The 23,921-nt window shown below is 42.7% G+C and overlaps 1 protein-coding gene across 2 annotated transcripts in view; it reads right to left on the minus strand.

The window, feature by feature from the left end:
- Positions 1-23,419, minus strand: part of KDM3B (lysine demethylase 3B) — a 46,320-nt gene extending 22,901 nt beyond the window's left edge. For both annotated transcript variants that reach the window (XM_056853963.1, XM_056853194.1), the window contains exons 1-9: positions 23,249-23,419; positions 15,061-15,228; positions 14,317-14,430; positions 13,285-13,390; positions 11,488-11,612; positions 7,989-8,057; positions 7,121-7,696; positions 4,769-6,020; positions 932-1,133 (exon numbers count right to left, since the gene is read on the minus strand). In XM_056853963.1, the coding sequence (XP_056709941.1) occupies positions 932-1,133; positions 4,769-6,020; positions 7,121-7,696; positions 7,989-8,057; positions 11,488-11,612; positions 13,285-13,390; positions 14,317-14,430; positions 15,061-15,228; positions 23,249-23,419 (2,783 nt within the window). The remainder of the gene's footprint in view (positions 1-931; positions 1,134-4,768; positions 6,021-7,120; positions 7,697-7,988; positions 8,058-11,487; positions 11,613-13,284; positions 13,391-14,316; positions 14,431-15,060; positions 15,229-23,248) is intronic.
- Between the last annotated feature and the right edge of the window lie 502 nt (positions 23,420-23,921).

A 23,921-nucleotide genomic window follows, 5' to 3' on the forward strand; every position in this document is an offset into this window, starting at 1 on the left:
ACACATTACTGCTAAGACAAGTCTCCCTATCCTATAATTATGCATTTGATTTTTCCTACCTAAATGCAGAACTTTACATTTATCTCTGTTGAAATGCATTTTATTGGTTTTAGCCCAATTCTCCAGCCTGTCAAGATCATCCTGTATCCTGGCTCTGTCTTCTACCACATTTGCTACCCCTCCCAATTTAGTATCATCTGCAAATTTAATAAGCATCTGCTCACAGAATGGAACTTTCAACCATCTTGCAGCCACGCACTGCTCCACCTAAGGCTCCAGAACCAGCACTAACTAGGTGTGATGTCGGGTTGGCAATGAAGGGGAGAATCTGGAAAAATCTTCTTCCAACCAGTGGAAAACAAGAATTGGCTATAACCCATATAACACTGGCTCTTAATTCTTCTAAAATAAGTTGAAACAACACGAAACATAAGGAGAGGTATGGTTTAAGACATCAGACAGGTATGTCCATTAGCCTGGTTTTTATTAAAATCCCTGACACTCTAACCGACCTGGTTCCAGGCCTGTGTGACCACATTTCCTGCAGCATTAACTCCCTGATGAGTTACTTAAGCTTTTAATATTCTAACTCTCCATATTTCTCATGAATATCTCTCAGTGCTTGAGAGGACAACAGTCAGATAAGGAGCTTTTCTACCAACAAAAAAGATCATCAAGTTTCCAATATGCTGGCATATAACCACCCCCTTGTGGAAAAAAGGTGTCATTCTGCTGCCATAAGTTCATAGGTCAGATTCATCATAATGCATGAAGAAGCTCATAGAAGCTCTAACAAGAATTGCAGCTGTCATTAAAGTATGTATGTGCACAAAGATATGAAATTACATATTTCTGTCAGAAATAATGGGAAAGACCCTTTAGCAAAGAAGCCAGGGTCCGCACATGAGACAAGCTCAGAAAGCTTGGTTACCTGCGGAAGTGAAAGAACCGACAGGACACAGTGGAGTCATCTTGTTCCTGCTCCTTAAACTTGCGGTAGCGCTCTAACCGGCACTCTCGACACTTGTGTAGATGAGGGGCTACATTGATGCACGATCCATCTTGGAGAAATGGTTCTCCTGACTGCTTCAGCTTCCTCACTTTACTCACATCTTTCAGTATAGACTGGCCAACTATGGAACAAAACAATAAAAGCATTTCAAATAAACTAGAGGGCAAAATCAGCCGGCATAGAGGACAGGCTCCTAAAACAAATGTAGGCTTAGACTCCATGGAGGATTTCCATCAATGGAAGGGGTATGATTTTCATGGATTCCCCATTATGCTGTTCCCAGGGGCCTTGGGGGTATTTTTGGGAATGTCACAATCCACAGATGGAAATTCCATAGAAATATCTGCCATATCAAAGCTACAATGTCCAACATGTGATCATCAAACAAGAGTGGTGACGGAGATTATCCCATTCAGGTTGTCTCCAAACATGTCTTCACAGGGTCCGAGTATCTTTATTAGATAACTCTTCTAAGGCTAATGCCCTGAAAGCATCATGGAGACAGTGGCTAGTACCCAGACATGCAGTTCCAAAGATTTAAGGGCACTTTCATCAGAAGAGAGGCTAGCGATTTTTGCATATTCCCTAATTCCACTTCAGACCCCCATTTTGGCAATCAGGCTTTTCCTTAAAGTCTGCTGACCCCAAGAACAAAATTTTGGGAGACTCACTGGGCTGCGGCAGGGAAAGTTCCATTCCACAACAAGTGGGTCACAGTGGACACAAGCCAGTACCTTTGAGGCCTACTTGACTGGGTGCCTTTGTCTTCTGTGGCTGTGACCCTGATCCCATCTTTCCCTACAGATCAGGTATGATTGCTAGGTAAAGAATACTTAGGAGTGCGGCAATTGAGTGTTTCAAGCAATCACTGAAGTTCCATTAAATTCATACATTAAAGTTTCTTCTGCCAAGCAATCACCAACTCATTATTTATTGAGGCCTTAAAGACAAACCACAATCCACATATACTTTTTATCAAGACCAATCAAAATGACAAAGCAGTATGCAAGCATTCAAGTTCCCCAAGTCTTCCTCAGTTTGGATGTGAAACTGTTAATACCATGTGCGTATATGTGTGCCATCAAGTGATACCTGACTTATGGCGATCATGTAGGGTTTTCAAGGCAAGAGACGTTCAGAGGTGGTTTGCCACTGCCTGCCCGTGTGGGCCGAGAGTATTCTAAGAGAACTGTGACTGGCCCAAGGCCACCCAGCAGGCTTCATGTGGAGGAGTGGGGAATTGAACACGGTTCTCCAGATTAGAGTCCACTGCTCAACCACTACACCACGCAGGCTCTGTTAATACAATGACTATCAAGTAATTCCTTTGCTCTGGCCCCACAAAAGATCTTTGACTCTTGCTTGGCTTCAGAGTGACACAAGGAAGACTGCTGGCCTTTATAATTCCAGTGGATACCATTTGTATTTTTATTACCCAGAGTGCAACCAGACACCAAAGGCACTACTGTGTATCTGCTTGATTGCCTGCACTGAGCACAGGGATGCTGGCTAGAAGAGGGCTTTAAAAATATGACCTGGAACATCTTTCTTCCACCACCTCTCTCTCAATCTCTTTTTGTAACATCCAGCCTGAGGAAGAATTCTGGAGAACCTGAAAGTTTGCATACTTTTTTTGACTGGTCCTAATAAAAGGTATTGGGGGGGGGGGTTTGTTTTGGATTTTGGACTAGCACAGCCGTAAACAACTTTTTGCCTACTTAAAAAGACAGCCAATGTTGTTTTTAATGTGAAGAAAACACATACATTTGTGCATTCCTCTGAAACCAAAACTAGACCTTAATGATACAAATCAGGGGCCTAAATCTGCCAAAAAATGAATGCGAATGCTAATGGGCAATCACACACAAGCAACATATGTAACAAGAACAGTGCAAAATTATACATAGTAGCCGTTCTTACCCTCTTCAATAGGTACTGGGTATATGAACTTTACGTTCAGTTTTTAGCCCAGACAAAATAACTTGTTATTGAGGGTAGATATCACAACGCACAGAATATTGTGCTCAGATAATTTATCGCTATTCTGGCTTTCCCAAAGTAACTGCCACTATTTTATAGCTTTAGATTTGAAGAGCCACTTAAGCTGGAGGAAGACTTCAAACTCAGCAGAGTGGGAGGATACTGCAAGAAGTTCTGCAACAAGCAGTTGGGAGTTTTCTTCCTACAGTTCGATACCGATTGACTACTGATGCTCCCACATGGCTTTGGGACCTGGAGCCATCAGTAAACATTGCAGCATAACTATTACAGAATGAATTATATCCATTACACAATTTGCTGGTGCTGTTTAAGGTGTGTCACACTCTGTGGAAGCTGGACAAATAAAAGGCAAATCCCATGTGACTGGGATCCAAAGAAGTTTATCTTGGGTAACCACTTTAAATTTCTTTTCACTTAATATTACAGAGAGGACCATTTTTGGAATTTCCAAGTTAAAAGAAGTTTGGCAAGTAGGTGCAAGCATTTTAAAAAGCCTAATAGCTTATTATTTTGCACAAACTCCATTTTGAAAAGCTCTCATGTCTTATACAGTTTTTCTCCTGCTTGAATTGGACGTTAAAGAACAAACTCTGGCTGCCTTCTGTTAAATTCAAAATTCTACAGCCACTGAAAACACCTCACAACTAACATGCTATCATAATCACACCACGCACAACCCCATGAACACAATTCACTCAGTCACAAGCCTGTTATGCATAGTTCTGTGATACAGTATGAATTGGTTCCATGCATAATAATGTACCTTTCCTAAAGAGCTAACAGATATGTGAAGTGGACCTAAAAGTCAGGCATTTATTGGTCCTCATTATTACTTTTATAGGCCTTTAGAAAAATGCCACAGTTTACACAGTAGTTTAATTTATTCTTCCGGGGAGCACAATGGGACTTTTCTGGGCACAGAATTTTCAATGCACTCTCTTCTAACAACTGACCCTGAACATAAATGTAAGAATCTCAGTTTTTACACAAGCAAGCATATATCTAGCATGCTTGGTTAAAGAGGAATGTTTGGGGGGGGGGGGGTGGAGAATGTAAAATATGGCAATACTGCCAAGTTCTAAGAGAGCACCTCACTAAAGAAACTCTTAAGTCAATTCAAAAACACCTTCCTTACTAGTTTTGTTTCTGAACTGGTATGAAGCTAAAATACTCCAGAGATAGTCTAAAGAGTTTCATACAATTAGGTGGGTTTTTCCCTGCACTTTACCAACCTCCCTGGCATTCACAATCTACCTTTTCATATCCCTACACATTTGCCTTTCCCACAAGTCTTTCCTTCTTTAGGAGCTAAATTCCTGCTGTTTCAGTTTCTGTAATTAAAATGCAAAAAGGGTAGACAAAAGATTCTGTAACTTATTTTGAGCAACTGGGTTTCCTGATCACAGAATTTAGTCTTATTAAAGCAGAGATCAAGACATTCACGCATGACAACAGGTGGCATCATTTTTCTTTTCCAGAACAGCAAGTCGCTATTGGTCGTAACGAACTAACCTTGCGCTGTAAATTTATCTTTGTACAAACTGCTGTTATTCAGACAGTATTTTAAGAATTTAATTGTTTGAGATCTCTACATTTTTGTTCCTGATGTCTTGGCTGGCTAGCTATATAGAAGACAGATCAATGCAAGGCTACACATCCCACGGATGAGCATCCTGATGATGTGCAAATACAGAATCAGGTATCTCAGCTTCAGCTGTCCCTATATAATTAATCTCTTGCATTTAAAGCCTTCACCTTTCTGGGGGGTTGTGCGATGCCTGCCCTTCAGAGTTTGCTTCCCTTTCCCCTTGCCCATCAGTAGTTCAGCATTCCGCTCGCCATTGGGACCCAGTTTCCCCATCAGATGCTCTGGGATTCCCTTCAGACAAGCTCTGGTGTGCAGCTGCTCCTCAGAATCACTCATATCTGAGAGGTCGCTATTGGTGCTAGAATCAGAATCCTGCTTAGAGGGCAAGCTCCGTTCATCTAGAGAGAACCTTTTCACAGTTTCAAAAGGGGCTTTGTTCTCCAGTGATAACTCTGCCTGTGAAGAGAAAAAGCCAGCCGGATGCCTGCCAAACACATTAGAGAAAGTTTTCAGAAGAGGATTGTCCTGCTGCCCTGGCCCAACAGACGGCTTTTCTTCTGTTGGACTGGAGGAGAGTGTGGGCATTTCAATAGGTTGCGTCAGGCTACTGATAGGCGAGCTGGAACGGCCATTCCCCAGAGCAGATGAGCTCTGTACACTAGCAAAGAGCGTTGAACTAGCAGCACTGGGCATTATCTTGGAGGAATCGGTCGTTATAAACAGGCTTTTCTTTTTAGCTACAGAGTCTGCTGAGGTGTGCAAATCTGGCCAGCCAGAAGCAGCCTTGGAACCAAGACCTGAAGAAGTAGTAGTAGTAGCAGATGCTCCTGGCTGAGATGAAGATGCAAAGCTACTGAAAGGACTGAGTTCTGATTTTTCTGCAAATGCCAAGAAAGGGTTTGAGGGTTCCTCTCGTGACAGTTTTGGGGGTTGCAAAAAAAGATTCTCATGATTATCCGGAGGTCGAGTACTCAAGAGGTTTCGTGGAAAAGCTGGAGTAAGTGTGGGCATAGATTCCACTGGCAGCTTCCGGTCCACAGAACTGCTTGGCTGAGTCCCAGGTTTAGGTTCTCCTGCAAGAATTTTACTTTTGCAGACACCTAAACTCAGGCTCTCTGGACATTTTTTTAACGAGTCCTGACTAGCGGGCTCTTCAGCCAGATTCTCTGACAAGGCAGTGAAGTAGTTGCTGGAAGGAATATTCTGGGACATGCATTGAAAAAACAAGTTCTTTGACAAATCAGACTCTTTCTCAATCTCATTGGTAGTACTGCTACCAAATGGAAATCCAACAGGCTTGTTTTCTGGAGCCAGTACTCCATTGGATTGGTTTCGTCCACTGTCGAACACCAAAGGCTGGGAAGTGCTTGAGTGTGCCACTCCGAATCCTGGAGAAGCCAACATCGAATTTCGAGAATTCTGTAACAAAATAATATGTTATATTCTGAGGCAAACCTTATTTCCCCATCCCTGTTAAATTTTACACAAGATACCAACATCTCCTGAGCAGATGTTAAGTTTATTCCATACACTGAAATACATTTTCTTGCTCAACAAGCACTATGGTTGGTTGAGAGCCTATTCTATATAAGCAACTACCACTCCACTCTCAAAGGAACAGCATCAGGAGCACAGCAGCACCTGGCTCCTCTCTACTTGGCTCTCAAAATGTCAAATACCTCTAGTCCTGTGAAGAGGGGGCTGGGCCATGCACCACCCAAGCAATTGCCATCCAAAACTCACCACAGGGTTTAATACTTTGGGAATAGGCAGAGAGATGAAAGAAATCAATACCATATTTCTAAAATGCTGCAAGCCACTATGAGAACCTTTGACATGAAAAGCAGGATATCAAACAACCAACAACTTGGTAGGATGTCTTTTAGGCTGACTTATTTTCAAAATACATTTACGGTTTATTATATTTTGCAAATCTAAACCTTACAATTCTAACAAGGATGAACAAAATGTAAAAAGCATTTGAATTTCAGTAATTTGTCTCATTTCTAAAGTGCTACACTGAAATGTTAATCTGTGTATTGAAGTAAGCATTCTGAATTCAATGTTCTCAATATATAAAAAGCAAGGTTCTCTTCATATTGCTTCAAATCTTTCTAGTTAGTTTTATGTGCACAATGGTGGGAAAACCAAGTTGTCAGAAAAAAATGTAAATAAGACACTTTGAACCAGGGTCTCAGAATTCCAATTTTCTATAAAAGCCAACATCACCCTCTAAGGTGTGTGATGTTGGCTTTTATAGAAAATTGGAATTCTGAGACCCTCTAAGGTGTGCAGAGAGAAAGGTATTGCACATTAAGCAGAACACACACACACACACAAGACCTGCAATCCACAAGGATTCAGTACCCAAGTGGATGCATCTGCTATACACTGGGAGGGGGGGGGGAGTTATCTTCATTACAGGGTATGGTAATAACAAAATATTGTACAGGAAGGGCTTTGAATACTCTATAGTAGTATATACATGGTAGATATTACTCTGGCTGCAGACAACTTACTTCTCCTTGGCTCTGCAAATGACCCACTTTCTGTTTTTCTTGTCCAGTGACAGCTGACAGGCCAGTATCAGAAATTCGTACAGTAGTTGGTGTCAGTCCAGCTGTGGTAATTACCGCTGGGGCAGCCACCAGGGCTTGGCTGGTCTGCTCTAAGGATTTTGCTGCTTCTTGACTTCCAGCTCCACTCAGAAGAACTGGGGAAGCTGAAGAAAAAGGAGTGAAGGGCATCTGAGTATCACCACTCACTGGCTCATCTTGCACCACAAGAGTTCGGCCATTCTCCTTGGTGTACGTTGCAAAGCGAATATTGCGGTTAATTTGAGGAACAAACTGAGGCAGCTGCTTGGCCCTTGGATCCAGAGTTGCATCGCCACTAACGTTTCCTTTCCAAGCTCCCCTGTTCGTTTCAGCTCCATCACTCCCGTTGCTATCCACTTCGCCCCTCTCCTTTAGTTTCTTTGTTGCATGATCACAACCAGCATCAGAAGCATTTTTCCTCCTTCGTCCATCTTTCCCTTCCATATTTTCTTTCTTCTTTTTCCCTTTTGAGGATTTGCCTAGCTTTAGGGGCCCTCCCTATAATAAATAAAAATAATGTATCACTACACGGACTAGCCAAGCAAAGTAAAAATTTCAGAAAACTAGTCCCTCAATGAATGTCTTAAACCCCTGGAACACATATTTAAACCTTCTGCATTCAGGCTGCCCAGAACTAAAAGACACATTAATTTAATTCTCAAATTAAGCTAAAACAAAGTGCATTTCAAAATTATATAAAGTTGTATAAGAGTTCGTTACAGGGAAACACTATTGTCAGATTTTACAAAAAACCCACAGGAGTATATCATGGCCTGGTGTAACACAGTACCTCATTCAGAGCAGAATTGTCCATCACTACATGAATCAGACGAGGGTCCACAGACTTGATCTCACCAGTCTGTTTCATTATGTGGTGGAAAAACAAAAACAAGCGGAAGTCAGTATTAAAGAGTGGTAATGTACACTGGTCATAAAACAGTTTTAGCTCCCCCAATGGCCCTCCACTTGTCATCTTATTCTAAGCCACTTCTCCTTTTGCCTTTACATCTCATACTTCACTACCAATTCTTCATCATGTCAAATCATATTTTTGGTCTAACTTATGCCTCTGTCACACTGATTTTCTAAAACTAAGAAAGTGAGAATGACTGAAAACACTGCAAAGAAGAGACCATGAAGGAGTACTCATTGATGCTATTCTACAAACCCTTGGGCAGTATCTTGTACAAATGTTTGCCGAGAATGCTAAGGCTGCTTCCATGTGGATGTTTTGCTCCCCCTTGGCTTTCCTACAGCAGATCTGTTCTCAGAAACATCCACACAACTTCATCCTCTATTTTTACTGCTTCTTTGTCCTCCCCCACCTGCCCCTTGCGGGGATCTTTCCCAAACCGATTTTTGTACTTTTAAATGTTAAAGAGCCTTTGGATACCAGGTGGGCACTTTGTGTGGACTGTGACATCTAACACAACTGTATTAGCCTCTGCAGAAATCTGACAGTCTCATTGTCTTATAGAAAATTTCTAGCCTTTATATCGGTAAGCAAAAACCTGAACATCTTTAATTTTGTTTCTATTAAAGCCATAGAAAAATTGGGAACTAGAAGACTGAGGCAACAGCACTGGCATGCAGAAGGTCCCAGGTTCATTCCCCGGCATCTCCAGTTAAAGGGACTAGGCAGGTAGGTGACGTGAAAGACCTCTGCCTGAGACCCTGGGCAGCCACTGCCGGTCTGAGTAAACAATACTGACTTTGATGGACCAAGGGTCTAATTCAGTATAAGGCAGCTTCATGTGTTCATAATTGTACAACATTACAGTGATCTAGAAATTCCTGATATAACAAAAACCTTCTAAGTGAAGGGGTAGAAATTGCGGTGGAGAGAGCTAAGGCAAGGAAAGTGCAGGAAAATTGTTGTGTAGGTGTGATGTTGCCCTCTGCATCAACAAGAGCAACACAGAAAGCTGTCTCTATGTAAAAGGAGCCAGGGACGTAGGTGCAACAGCAGTTCTCAAGTTTCCGTTTGCACAAGTGAAGTGTCATCTTTTGAGTCAGTTTCACTTCTCATACAACAAGAGGTGTAAAACGCATCTAGCACAAGATTTAAACAGTCCTTCCATAAGGATGGAGAGACACTCCACATGCTGATGGCTACTTCTGGATCCAACCCACTACTCATGGATCTGAAATAATGAGTTCAAAATTATGCAAATAGGAGCAAATGCCCATAGCACATTTAATGGCCATATTTGGGTATCTAGAAAGTTTAGAAAAAATGGAGAAAACAGATGCAGACAGAAAAATAAGTAGATGCAAAGAGTACTCTATCCCATTTGTGTGTGTGTGTAAAGTGCCGTCAAGTCGCAGCCGACTTATGGCGACCCCTTTTGGGGTTTTCATGGCAGGAGACTAACAGAGGTGGTTTGCCAGTGCCTTCCTCTGCACAGCAACCCTGGGATTCCTTGGTGGTCTCCCATCCAAATACTAACCAGGGCTGACCCTGCTTAGCTTCTGAGATCTGACAAGATCAGGCTAGCCTGGGCCATCCAGGTCAGGGCATCCCACTTGTACACTTGGATAATCTGTTCTAGGTCCCTTTAGGTTCTAAAGTATCAGGAAAAACCAGGAGAATTTTAGCTTTTTCATTAAATGTCTAGCTAGATGTTACCTTTTTAAAAAAAAATGGGATGCAGGACTTGTAAGAAAGCCAAATTCTGTGCTGAGTAGCAAATACCATGCACATACACCTTGACTACCCTCTATCTGAACCACTTTTCTTGGGACATCTAGGAACAGGATAAGCAGAGATCATGACAAACCAGTGAAAGTTAACAGCATGTCACAGACAGAACAAGTCATGGACTGTTTGATTACTGGCATCATTTCCTTCCTTTTCTTAATATGCTGCCTAAATCTCACCCAAAAATCTCCCGTATGCTCATTTCTTTCTGATACCTAAAATCAATACATGCCAATATAGCTCATAACTCACACTACTGAACTATTCCAGATATGTACACACAATCTATAGACCACCACAATTTGGATTTAATGGAGTTAATAGGGGTTTATAAAAATCTGTCTTAAAACGCCATATTCTATTTGAGTTTTTCATAATTTACTTACCGTATTTTTCGCTCCATAGGACGCACCTTTCCATAAGACACACCTAGTTTTTAGAGGAGGAAAACAAGAAAAAATCTTGTTTTCCTCCTCTAAAAACTTGTCCTATGGAGTGAATGCCCTGGGAGGCGGGTGGGCGCACAGAGCAGGCTGGGAGGCGGGCGGGCGCGCCAAGCCGGCTCTGTGCTCCCCACCCGCTTCCCAGCTGGGAGGAGGGCGGGCGCACAGAGCGGGCTGGGAGGCGGGCGGGCGCACAGAGCGGGCTGGGAGGCGGGCGGGCGCACAGAGCGGGCTGGGAGGCGGGCGGGCGCACAGAGCGGGCTGGGAGGCGGGCGGGCGCACAGAGCGGGCTGGGAGGCGGGCGGGCGGGCGCACAGAGCGGGCTGGGAGGCGGGCGGGCGCACAGAGCGGGCTGGGAGGCGGGCGGGCGGGCGCACAGAGCGGGCTGGGAGGCGGGCGGGCGCACAGAGCGGGCTGGGAGGGGGGCGGGCGGGCGCACAAAGCGGGCTGGGAGGGGGGCGGGCACACAGGCGGGCGCACAAAGCGGGCTGGGAGGGGGGCGGGCACACAGGTGGGCGGGTGCACAGAGCGGGCTGGGAGGCGGGCGGGAGCACAGAGCGGGCTGGGAGGCGGGCGGGCGCACAGAGCGGGCTGGGCGCGCTGGAACGGCGCGAGGGGGCTTTCCCTGGCTGCCTCCCAGCACGCCCAGCCGGCTCTGTGCGCACATTTGGTCTATAAGACACACAGACATTTCCCCTCACTTTTGAGGAGGAAAAAAGTGCGTCTTATGGAGCGAAAAATACGGTAATTTTCATTCTATAGACAATGTGCATGACTGTAAAAATAATTTATGAGAAAACATGTGAAAGTGCATTATTTTAAATGGGTATTTTGAAAATAAGCTGAATGGTAGATGGTAATATTTTTTGCTCTTAAAATGCCACATTCTCCCAACCATTAGCAGTTTCCACACTGGGTCCATTTTCTTCTATGGCTTTAATAGAAACAAAATAAAAGATGTTCAGGTTTTTGCTTACAAATATAAGGGCTACAAATCTGCTATAAGACAACGAGACTATCAGGGTTCTGCAGAGGCTAATACAGTCCGCACTAGATGTCACAGTCCACACAATTATCAGAGCCTTTGTTTGGAGAAATTAGGAAGCCACACCAAAAAAAAAAACCAAGAGAAAAATGCTTCACACCTCAGTCAAAACCACCTCCATCAGACGGGAGATAGGATCTTGACAGCTCACAATGGCGGAGACCCAACTGTTTTCCTCTTCTGGCTGGAACACCTTCACTCTTTGACTCTGGATACTGTAAGGACCTGGGAAAAAGATCCACATAAGCATAACTTCAGCCAAAAATGTACCACTGCCTCAAGGGTTTTCACAGACAAAAAATGGAGCTTGGATTAAAATCATTAATCTCTGATCAAGCGATATACAAGAGATGTACAATGACAAGAAAGTACTTCTGCCAGCAGAATATGATTTTGTGCCTTCCCACCCTGCAGCAGCCCACTGAATTCCCTAGAAGGCTGCTTCTGATTGATAGGAGGTTGTTAGGAAATTGGGCCACTAGCAGAAAATGTCCCTTGAATTCAATCCACTGAAGCTGTGGGGCAATTTTTTTCCAGAACAACAATAACTTTGGCAGAGTTTGAAATATATCCAATACTCACTTTAAGAATATGAAAGTTATCATGGACATAATACAAAATGTAGAAGCAGAAACGCTTTTCTTTTATTTAAACAATAGCTGCAAATACATCCAGCATTAGAGAGGGAGCTGCAAGCTACAAGCATATTGAAATGCATTTTAACTCCATTCAGTTGAGATAAATTGAAAAACATCAATACTACATCAAATAGAGGAAAGTTTTATCACCTAGAAGCAGAATTAACTCTTTGAGAAAAAACATGATGCAATTAAGAAACAGCAATACATTTGGATCGTCTGTTGACTATAAAAAGTATCATTATAAACAGTAAACAGTGTGTAGGGCTAGCTGTGAAACTTGCTTCTATGCATGCCTACGAACAGGCTACAAGTTTGGTTGAGAAGATGAAGGAATCTGAATGAAGTGATAAGCAAGACGAGTCAGGGGCTGCATTGGAGGGACCCAGCGCTCCTTTGAATATTTAGGGGCGGGAGACTGTGAAGACAACAAGGGACAGCAGCCCCCATGTCTGCACTTTTGTTTTTCCCTCCAGTTTTTTATAAGCCCCTCCTGCACATCCTTAACAACCTTATTAGTGATCAAGGAGCAAATATTGGGGTGTAGGAATGCTCCATCAAAGATCCTTGGAGTGGAGGATAAAGGGGAGACAGACCTTTGGGAGCATTGCATCTCCCTGTGGTTCCTTTGTGTGAGAAGTCGTGTTACAGCCAATGACTATGAGCTCTGAAGCTTCTGAGTTTTTCCGTACCACCTGAATTGCCCTGGAGGGTTTGGCATTTCAGAATCAAAGAGTTGCCCATTTGCTCCAATGAGTTTCCTCTAAACCTGCTATTGTGGTAGTGGCGGAAGTATGAAAGGCTCTTATCCCAGGCCAGGTCTTGGTAAGAGAGGGGGAGTAAGAGTGTCAGCTATTCACTCAATCTAGAGAGCCTGTGCAAGCATGATACCTGTTCTAGAAGTGGTTATTCTTTTAGCCATGTACACAACTGAGATCTCCCGGCTGTAATGGTGATCTTCAAGAGGTGCCAGGTCAGGCAGCTGCCATGACTGAGGACTTTTGGGAATGTTGTAACATATGGTCATTCTTTGCTCCTTCCTTCACCTAGATTTTTTTTTAGTCCTGGGGAACTTTGTTCGATGTGGACTGAGGCAGAGCATGAACTGAGGCTTGCCCCCTAGCTGGATGTGGAAGGATTGTAAAGATGATCTGCAAAGCCCTGCCTGCAGAGCAAGTAGGAGGCTTAACCCATTTCAGCATACCTTCCTCTACTGGTGAACTAAGAATGCTTTAAAAATTAGAGACAGCTGGTCTTACCTCTGCTAAATATGTCCTGAAGCTTCTGTTCACTGATCAGTGCATTGACAGCTTCCCTCAATATAGGCTCTTCTTGGAGAATCTGGTTGTGACTTTCTGTTGCCATCTGCCAAGAAACGTTTTGAATATGAGAACACCTGTTCCCTTCCAGAAACACACTGAAGTGAGTTTATACTGCTTAGAAAGGATGGCTCTGCCCCTTTTTTGTTGTTCCTCTATGCAGCAAATTTCAAGACTGTTTCTCAAGTTTTCAGTTACTCTGGTACTACTATTCTTTCATTCATGAATCTCCAGTTGCTTCACATGTACTTTCTTATCACACAAAAGAACAGCAGGTACTCCAAGAAGCATTTATTTCATTATATTTGTATTATATTTACAGTCTTGCATCAGAAAATTGCCTGCAAGGACACAGAGTGCACTAGGAAAAGATGCAATACCTGCAATACAAGATGGAAACCTTGCACCCAAAAGCCAAAGCAACTCCAGATCAACATTATAGTATTTTTATTTCCATACTGAAATATGTCAAAACCCATGTAGCACAAACATTTTCCAGCATAACAGAACACTGGAAGAAGTCTCACATATGTTATTAGATTGTAAGTCATTAAGTTTTACAGATACGCTATGTGCATTCTTTCTCAAGTAACCCCAAGTACTTTAACAAATTAGATACAATAGTGGCAATCTTTGGCATGGCAAGAACAATTCTGAATTGTTTTCTTTGAACAGCAGATCCTCGTGCCTCATTACAAATGTATTCTGAAAATCCCCTCAGTTTCAAAAATAATTTGTCATGTAGCATGGCAGCTACCATTTAAAAAAGACAAGGTGAAGTGCATTTCTTTGGCATCCCACCAATAACTATTATACACAACTATTAAGGAAGGGCCCTAGTTCTTTTCTACCAAATTAAGATGAAAATCAAAGAGGGAGAACATTCAAATACCAGGACCATACTGCTCTCCGAATTACCACTGAACGGGTGACAAATTAAATCTGTACCTGCAGTTTCAGAGCTCTAAATACCTGGAAAGGATGTAATCCACTGGCATCAGACAAGAATCTCAAGTCTCGGTCCACTAGAAATTCTACTGGAACCACAGGACCCAAACCCAGCTTATCTACTAGAGGTGTGAAAGTCTGTGGGTAAGAACAGAACTAAAATGAAGACCTGAGAACAGATGACAATACATTTATTTGACATGAGAAGCTCTCAATGGTTTTCAGACTCCTCAGTTAGCCTTCTGTGTTTTAAAAGTGCTTGGCATAATATTTCCTCTCCTCTCCAGAATCTTCCTGGTGGATGAATGACTAACAAAAAACATACAAAATCATCTATTGAAGGCAGTTCAAGTCAACTTACTGGCAAATAAAATATCTTGTACCAGACAAATTCTAAACATCTACTCTGCCATGACCCACCTTAAGCTTTTCTGTAATGTGAAACCAATACAGCTACACTCCATGTAACTCTTCCCTTTATGAAGTACTTAACATTTTATGCAGCCTAATAAAAACTTATTTCCTTTCAACTGTGGTTTAGTTGTATTGGTTTTAATTCCTTAGGATTAGCTTAGATCCAGAAACAACAAATATTTAGGTTTCCTAAAGTGCAATCCTAACCAGTCGCACCCTTCTAAGTCTACTGGGCTTAGAAGGGTATAGCTCTGCTTAGGACGACACTGCTAATTAGACAGCAGAACCAATATAGCATCCAGACTTGTCATGACAAGCTTATTTTGATTAAAAGTAAGAAGTGCAGATACTCACCAGTGCAGGCCAATGTGCAACTGACACTCTAGTTCCTTGAAGCAGAACTGCGTCATTTCGAGGAACCCAAACCAGTGACCCTTCTAGCATCAATACTTTCACTTCTTCTGCATGAACCTTTACCCAAGCATGCTGCTTCCAGTTACACCGATCAAATTCCACAAATATCTGCAAGAAATTTCAGAACAGCCTCTTCAAATACAGATACAAAGTCACAAATGTATGCTTTGAAATAATAGCAGATAAACATTTGTATGTAACCAAGAATCACAGATCAGTCTCCATTGATTTAATTTCCAGATCAGGCATGCTGTCCATGTTTTTTTAATATTTACCCAATGTCTCATTAGTCAACAATTCTGTACATCTCATTTCTCTATACATAACATTGCGCAACTTAGGTATATAATGTTATAGTCCTTACATGAAAATAGATGTGTGCCAGCTCTCTCTCCTCAAAATACATGCGTGAAAATAGATTAAATGGGTTTCTTGTCAAACTAAAAGTTTCCCATTGTCTTGAAAGTTACAACTTTCCACAAAAGACTTCTCAGCATATACCGGTACTTTTTTATTTTACCAAATGACAACAATGAAAACTCCAAAGAAACTATAACCTTTCAGCTCTAGAGGGCATTCCATACTCTGCATGAAGACCTATAGAGCCATGAGTACACTGCCTTTCTCTAAGACTAGCTAATTTTCTAATGCTTAAAAGAAAGGATGCCCATGCAGCCCCCATTACTTATTGGGTTAGATCCAATCAACTGCAAATGGAGCTCTGCTTGCAGACCAGAACTTTACCATCTCCCCCCTCTTGTTGTAGGCCACTGCACCATCTGCAATTACTCCCTGGCTCCGGGAGACCCTCCCAAACAGCATAGGGCACAACAGGGGAGAAAGAGGAATACAGTGAGAAAGAGGTAGTATGTATATTGTTAAATAGGGAAATTAATTGCTTCACATCCCATGATAGTCAGGCCCTCAATATGTAGACAGTGCTATCTCTGCGTGCCCCTCAAAAAAAGGTTTTTAGAGAGGAAATATATCCAAGAATGCACCAATCTCTGTGTCTACATAGCAAAGGTTTGGAAAACTCAACAGGTACAAAATATGGCCCTGAGACAGATGACTGGCTCAAGCCATAAGGAAGTATCTCACCAGTTTCAAAAGAGCTATACTGATCCAATTCCAGGTCCAATTCCAAGTGCTGGTCATTACTCTTAAAACCCCAGCCTACATGATCATGGACCAATGTATCTACAGGACCACCTATTGCAATATGAGGCTATCCAGTAGTCAAGGTCATTTTCAGCATTTCTGCCATATTTATGGCTTCCTTCTGAAGTAAAGTTGGGAGAAGACAGAACCTTCTGTTGGGGATACAGATGTACCATTTCCTAAAATTTTGAAGCCATGGGGGAAAATGTTGTTTTTCTGGGTCTTTCAGGGAAGGGAAAGTAAGTTTTGAGAAACACTGAAATATATACTATACTTACAGCCCATTTCTGAGCTGGCGGTGTAGGGGAATGGCAGGGAAGAGGCTTTTTTTCGTTCAAGCGGGGCTTTTTGCCCCATAGGGAACAGTGAGGCTGCGCCTGCTCAAAGGCAGGCGCAGCCACATATTTCCAGGTGCCAGCGTACCAGGCTGAAAGGAGATAGGGAGCTGCTTAACTGGCGGCTCCTCCCCCTGCACCTGGAACGCCCCCCTGCGCCAGCGCGGCTTCTCTGCGCCTTGGCCTGCGCCATGGAGAGGCCATGCTAGTGGAGGGGCAAGGCGCGGCCCTGAGCAGCCCTGGCCTCCCCACCGGTGTAAGTGTGTGTAATTGCGTGATTACACGCACTTACGCCGGCGGCAGGGTCAGGCCACCTCTTAAGAGGTTTCACCCCCCCCCTCAGGAATGGGCTGTTACTGTCCTATCTAACCTAAACCCATTTTGCTGTTTTAACAACATAAAATGCATAATTTATAGCGTAAGTAGCATATAAAATTGTATTAATTGGCATATTTATGGAAGGTAAAAGTATAAATGCCTAGTTTACTACTGACAAAATTGGCAAAAAATCTACCCAATGTTAGAGAGCTACAAATGACTACACCCTATGCAATCTTAGCACATTCCATTAATTCTGAGACAGAGAGAGAAAGATACACAGAGACATTTCAAAGTAGTTTTTTTTAGAATGCTCCCCAAAATGTCCCAAATGTTTCCACTGGAATAACTGAATGCTATTCACTAAAATCTTTCCTTTAAAAGGATTTTCCTGATTCCAAAAGAACAACTCTTCATACTCCCCCCCCCCGAGTGCTTCACTAAATTCAAACAGGAAAGACTGAGAAAAGTCCTTACACTTTCATGTTATATATTTTGAATAAGTAAAACTTAAGTTTTTAAAAGTATTTAACTAATTTCAAATAAAGTAACTCATACAAGGTTTCCATTTTCCCCCCAGGCCTTCATAGCTCTAATTGGGGCACCTCCGTTTTCAAACCCCCTCCACACCTCTATTTCCCTGGCACTGCCTTTTAAACTTTTGACACCAGAAAAAGCAATTTCTTTTTATCCAGGGTTTGTGTTAAGGTTGAAGGGTGTTTCCGGGGGGGGGGGGGAGATTGGGGACACCTACCTTTTAAACTTGCTTTCAACATTAATCCCTTGTCACTAATGGCCTTAATGATTTTGTGCTGTTTTATTGTTAATATGCTGCTACTATTCACTATTGTTGCCAATAAAGGTAAAGGTGCAAGCACCGAGTCATTCCTGACCCATAGGGTGACGTCACATCCCGACGTCTACTAGGCAGACTACGTTTACAGGGTAGTTTGCCAGTGCCTTCCCCAGACATCTACACTTTACCCCCAGCAAGCTGGGTACTCATTTTATCAACCTCGGAAGGATGGAAGGCTGAGTCAACCTTGAGCTGGCTACCTGAAACTGATTCCCGTCGAGATCGAACTCAGGTTGTGAGCAGAGCTTTTGACTGCAGTACTGCAGCTTACCACACTGTGCCGCAGGGCTCTATTGTTGCCAATAGTCACTATCAATAACTAATATGTTGTCCAAGACCACAAACACAGAAATGTATTAACAGTGTAAAAAATGTGTAGAAATTGTTTAAAATTTTGTTAACGGGTAGGATAGCTTCTCCATTCCTAATATAGAAGATGTAAATACATAGATCTCTATCTGGTTATCATTAATATTAAACACTTAAACTTCGCATAATGTTATAACACAAAAACAAAAACCCAGCATTCAGTGGAAAACTCTAATAAAGACACATGCTTTTTTTTACCTTAAAAACTCTAAACAGTTTGGGACCAGCTGGCTCAAGGCTGACTCAGCCTTCCATTTTTCTGAGGTCGGTAAAATGAGTACCCAGCTTGCTGGAGGTAAAGTGTATACAACCAGGGAAGGCAATGGCAAACCACTTTGTAAACATAGTCTGCCTAGTAAATGTTGCGATGAGACGTCACTCCATGGGTCAGTAATGACCCAATGCTTGCACAGGGGACTACCTTTACCTTTCACTATCTGAAGAACTGAATATTTATTAAGATCTTCAACAGAGGACCTGCTCTAAGTGACCCCATTTGCGGATGTGTGAGGCAAAGGACACGGTCAACCTAGTTGTGATGCCCAGGGTGCAGAAATGGGTGGGGGGAGGAGGAGAAAGATTTACTAGCCTGTCCTGGTGAATCAAGCCTGGCAGAGCTTGAAGGAGAAAGTGGCATGGGAAAGCCAGCATTGGGATATAAGGGCCAATACAAAGTCACAAACATCTCGCCCCAAGATGTGTTTTCACCTAGGAATTTGGAGTCAGTAGCTACAGCCCATTATTTAGCTGGGACCCCGAGCACATCCACCAGCTCCCACCATTACTATCTCTCAGGTGCTGTCTAAAAACTTTTCTTTAGCTTTTGAGGGCATTTAAGTTTATGACCCATGGCATGATATGCACTGCTATTTTATTCTGTCATTTAATGGCTGTGTTTATTTTAGGATATATACCGGTAGTATTTTATATATTGTCATAAAACACACTGGTAACCAATCTTTGATTGAAAGATGAAATATAAATATTTTAAAATAAATAAAACTATTAAGCCATGAATGAGCAAGGTGACATAAAATCTAAACACAGCAAAAAAGGATCCTAGCAGTTGCAGAAACTTTTATTGCAGTAAAGATAAAGTAGTGAAATATTCTTTATATATCCACCAGCTTTTTCTTTCATCCTAACAAAAGATTTTGCCTTTTTTCTTAGGCTGGTAGATTTTAGGACTCCTCATTGATCATGTCTTGTGTCCTTTTGCTAGTAAACTATGGAGAAATTAGAGTGTAAACTTTCTCCTCAGGTAAATTACACTTGGGGTGAACCAGCTTACCCAGCTGTGTTTTTTTTTTTGGCAGAACGCAGAGAAAAGAGGCTCTAGAAATTTTTAAATTTTAGGACATTGTCACATGAACAGTAGTAGAGATGTTCCTAAAGTACAGACAAAATACTTATAGATCACTTTTTTAAAGATACCACAAGGTACAAAAATGTTAGAAATTAATTTTAACTGTTTTCCTTTAAAATTCATATTAGCTGTCCAATATCTTAGGTATGAAATAGGTTTTGTTCTTTTAATTAAAAAAAGTATAGCTTTGCAAAAGGAACCATACTAGTGTAAGTTGTTAAATACACAAAAAGGAGGGATTAATCAACACAAACGATGCATTCTGCCCTACGTCAAACTGTTTTCAAGCTCTGGATATTTTAGTATTGTGAAACACAATGACCTCTGACACCAAACAAAAAACCCCTGCAGGACATTTTTTACCTCCAGATACATGTGGAACAAGGCTTGGGGTACAAATATATCCCAAATGCAATTTGTGCAAGTTTTCTTATTGGTGGTTTGAGGGTTTTAACTGTGCATGCAGGGGAATATAACTTTCACCAATTCTACCTCCATCATGGAAGCCCTTAATCTAACCCTCTTGCTGCTCCTGGGGATCCTCAATCCCCAATGATCAGCATTTCAAGGTGCAGCATGGGGGGCAACCATGAAAAATGTGAAAAACTCTATGGCTTTGCCAAAGTCATTTAAAACACCTTTAGAAAATCAACCAGAAAACCTGAAGCATGATCTTGCCAAAGTCTAAGACAAAGTTGTATGCATACTCATATATTCAACAATGAGATACACAGACATGAAATAAATTAGTGTTCAACAAAGCTGGGGTGAGGCCAGCATCTACACTAGCACTACTCTTAATTTATTCAATGAAATGCAACACCCTGAAATCGATTTTAGACCATAATCAGTTATGGTAAGATGGCACTCACTACAGAGCTCTTAAAGACTTCAAATATTAAACAGCAGAACTAGAGACTAGCACAATATCTCTCACTAAAAAGTCGCTATAGACACCAAAAGGTATCTTTTGCCAATTCCTCCTTCTACTCATTCACACTGAAAAGCAGTTCTGCAGATAAAGGAGACCTGGGAATACCACAGAATGAAGGGCAGGGACTGTGCTGGTAAAGGGGATTTAAACCAGGTTTTCCCAGGCCCTTGTCCAACACCTTAACCACTACATCATGCTGCAATCTTACAGATCACCATAAGACTCAACTAACAATTGGTCTGAGTACTGATAGCTTTCACACTTGTTTTTCAACAAAGTGTTACTTCAACAATACGTAAGAATTTCTACTGGTTTGTTACTTCTTTTCAAAAGTTACACAGAGGTTTAAAAAAACAAAAAGAAAATAAATGTATCCATTTTAGTTGCATGACCAATGGAGAGAACAGACTGTACATTCCCACTGCAAATTATCAAAAACTGAACTGGAAGTGATATCTATTATCCTGGTTCAGAACAAAACATAATAAAATGTGGAAGAAAACTAGCTAGGTACATGTAAATGTATTTATTTATTGGTTACCCAATACTCGCTACAACCCTCATGGCTGTTTGTCTACACGCATCCTTCAACCCCAAGGATCAGCTGTCCAGGGGTTGGAAGGATTACAGGGGGGGACTTATCATGAAACCCTGTATATTTCAAAGCCTTCTGCTGAAATATTGCTACATTCAGCTAATTAACAAGTCAGGTACATTAATGGCTAACCACATTCTGTCTTCTGGCAGTAGAAGGCCGAAGTCTAGAAGCAGTCCACCAACAGGGCAAAATAAGTAGTATTTTATTTAAATCTGCGACCTATCAATTTCAGTGAGTTACCTAATGACAGTATTTTTTTTCTTATTTGTATCTTCATACATCATGTAGACCTCTATCATATCCCATTTCAATAGCCCTTTTTCTAAGTTAGAAATTTATAGCTGTTTAATTTTTTTCTCCCTGTAATAATCTACCTACCTTATTTTGGCAAAAAAAATTCTGACCCTTATCAAGCTCTGCTATATACTAAAGACTTCTTTAAAGGATGCTTGCTGTTTCCTAATCATTCTCAACACTGTTTACATTCATGGGAAGGATACCATAGCAAAAGAGTGTTCAGGTGATTCCTTTTCCCATCGCTGATATAGTACTGCACAATTAAGCCAAAACTGGCAAAGGAAAAGACATCTCCCAGTCGAAAGGCACCAGTTAGCAAAAGAGTTTCCTATAGCACCAGGCAGGTTTAGATGGTACAAGCTGTATGGATGCTACTTGATATTTTAGACTAATGACAGTCAGCATGGACATCAGGACAACACAACCCCATGTAGACAGCTCACCAGGCTTTGCAGATTGTTTATGTATATTAGGAAGAACCTGCCCATATACGCCACTTGTTTTTCAAGCCAGCCCTGACCGTATAATAATTTTCAGTGGTATTCCAACCATGCTTCCATTCTACAGAAGTCTCACCAGCAGAGCACAATTTGCCACTTACCTGGGCATAAAATCAGCAGCTCTTTGATGAGCAATTAAGTAACAAGTTGTATTGGTCATTGTGTTCCTCACCCACTATAATGGTATTCATCCAACTATCGGCCCTTTAAAGTTAAGATAGAACAGTTCCGTGGGAAGCTATGCCAGCTACAACTAGCAACCTAGAAATTACTATGAGGGCAACAGGTATGGAAAGGCATTTCAGCAAGTATGGCAAATAAAGTAAATCAGTAGCCACTGATTATCTGCAAGATAGTTTTATATCAGATTTATACCAGATACACAGTGCAGTTACTAAAGAGCGTTACTCTAGTCTAAACCCATTCATTTCAATGGTTTTAGACTGGAATAACTCTGCATAGGATTGCGCTGACATGGTTTCCTTTGGTCGCCCACTACTGCTATGCCTAAAACAGTTAGAGAATTCATGAATTGTCTTGGAAAGCAAGAGCTCAGTGTTATACACACACACACACACAGGGCTTTCACATATGCCACAATGATTGTTATGTAGACAACTGTGTGATTACAATAAAAGGAGACTGAACAACCACCAGATAAGCTAAAACCAGCTCAACTTTGCAATATAGCATAGATCCCATGAAAAAGTTGTACTTCAGGAAGCTACGTTCCCACCTTCGTGAATATAAAACACATCTGGAGCCCTCTAGCAAAACGCCTGTTAAAACACTTGTAAAAATTAGATTACCCCTTATTTCTCTAACTACTGGAGATTTTGTTACTCCGTTTCTGAAAAGGGACAACATTAATAAGCAACAGCCTAATAATGAAACAACTCTAAGCACGGGATCCAAGCTAGAAAATACCAATCATATAGAAGTTTTACACACTTAACGCACTGCAATTAGACAAGGATTACGACTGTAAAGAGAACTGGTAGCCGTCCCGGCTGAACTGCCGTAACCGTTCGTTAGCTACAGCTCATACTTCCCTTTTCTCCCTTTAACTCCCCCACCCCGCACGTACACCGAGATAAACAGACTCGTGTACACAGCGCTTTATTCAACGCAAAGGAAAACAAGGCCCGCCACAGACGCTGTACCCGAAACCCGAGATCAAGCGCAGAAAGCTATCTCGCAGCCAACAGCAGCCCTGCTGGCCACCAGATAAGGAGAAGGAGGGAGGGCAACGAGGCTGAGTTATCTCGGCCAAAGAAGGAAAGAAGACAACCCCTCCCCCCTCCCAGAGGCCAAGCGGCAGAAAGCTCAACAACAACACGCGCACGCACTGGGGCAAGCACGCAAAGCCTCCCAAAACCATCCGTGGGCCTCACCGCCAAGTCCTGGGGGACGGCCCCACTCATAGCCCGCACGGTTCCGCTCCGCCAGGCCCGGGAGGGCAGCGCAGGCCCAGGCTCCGGCCCCACCGCCTCACTCTCGCCCGGGCCCGCCACCAGCAACAGCAGGAGTCGCTTCCCCACGGGGGAGGCCGCCGCGTCCGCCATCCCCGCCGGGCAGGAGCCGTCTCCGCCGCCGCCGCGTCTTCGAGCCCAACGGCAGCCTCCAGAAACCCCGAGCGAGCCAGCCAGCAACAGCCCTGAGCAGGGGCCCCCCCGAACACAGCCCGCTTGGTCCCGGCGTGCCCCGCGCCAGACGCTTCTCTCCTATCCCGGCGTGCCTCACGTAAGCCAGACCCTCCCTTGTCCCTATCTCCCGGCGTGCCTTGCGCCGAGCCTTATTTATTTACTTCTCCGCTCCCGGCATGCACTGGGGTCACTGGCCTTTTTCCTCGAGGGTGGAAGCTTTCCCTAGTGGGGAAACCTGCCTTCTGCGTCCATGACGATTAAAGGCTGAGTGCAGAAGTCTCACCGCTGCCGGTCATCTCGCTCTGGTCCGCGGCCTGCCCACCAAAACGCTTTTGATGCCCAAGTGCTGCGCCTGTTAGGAAAAGGTTCAACTTCAGGACGGCTAAACTAGTACTTAAAGTAGAGGAGCTGCGGCTAACTT

This window comes from Euleptes europaea, chromosome 1 (assembly GCF_029931775.1).
Source record: "Euleptes europaea isolate rEulEur1 chromosome 1, rEulEur1.hap1, whole genome shotgun sequence".
Lineage (NCBI taxonomy): Eukaryota > Metazoa > Chordata > Lepidosauria > Squamata > Sphaerodactylidae > Euleptes > Euleptes europaea.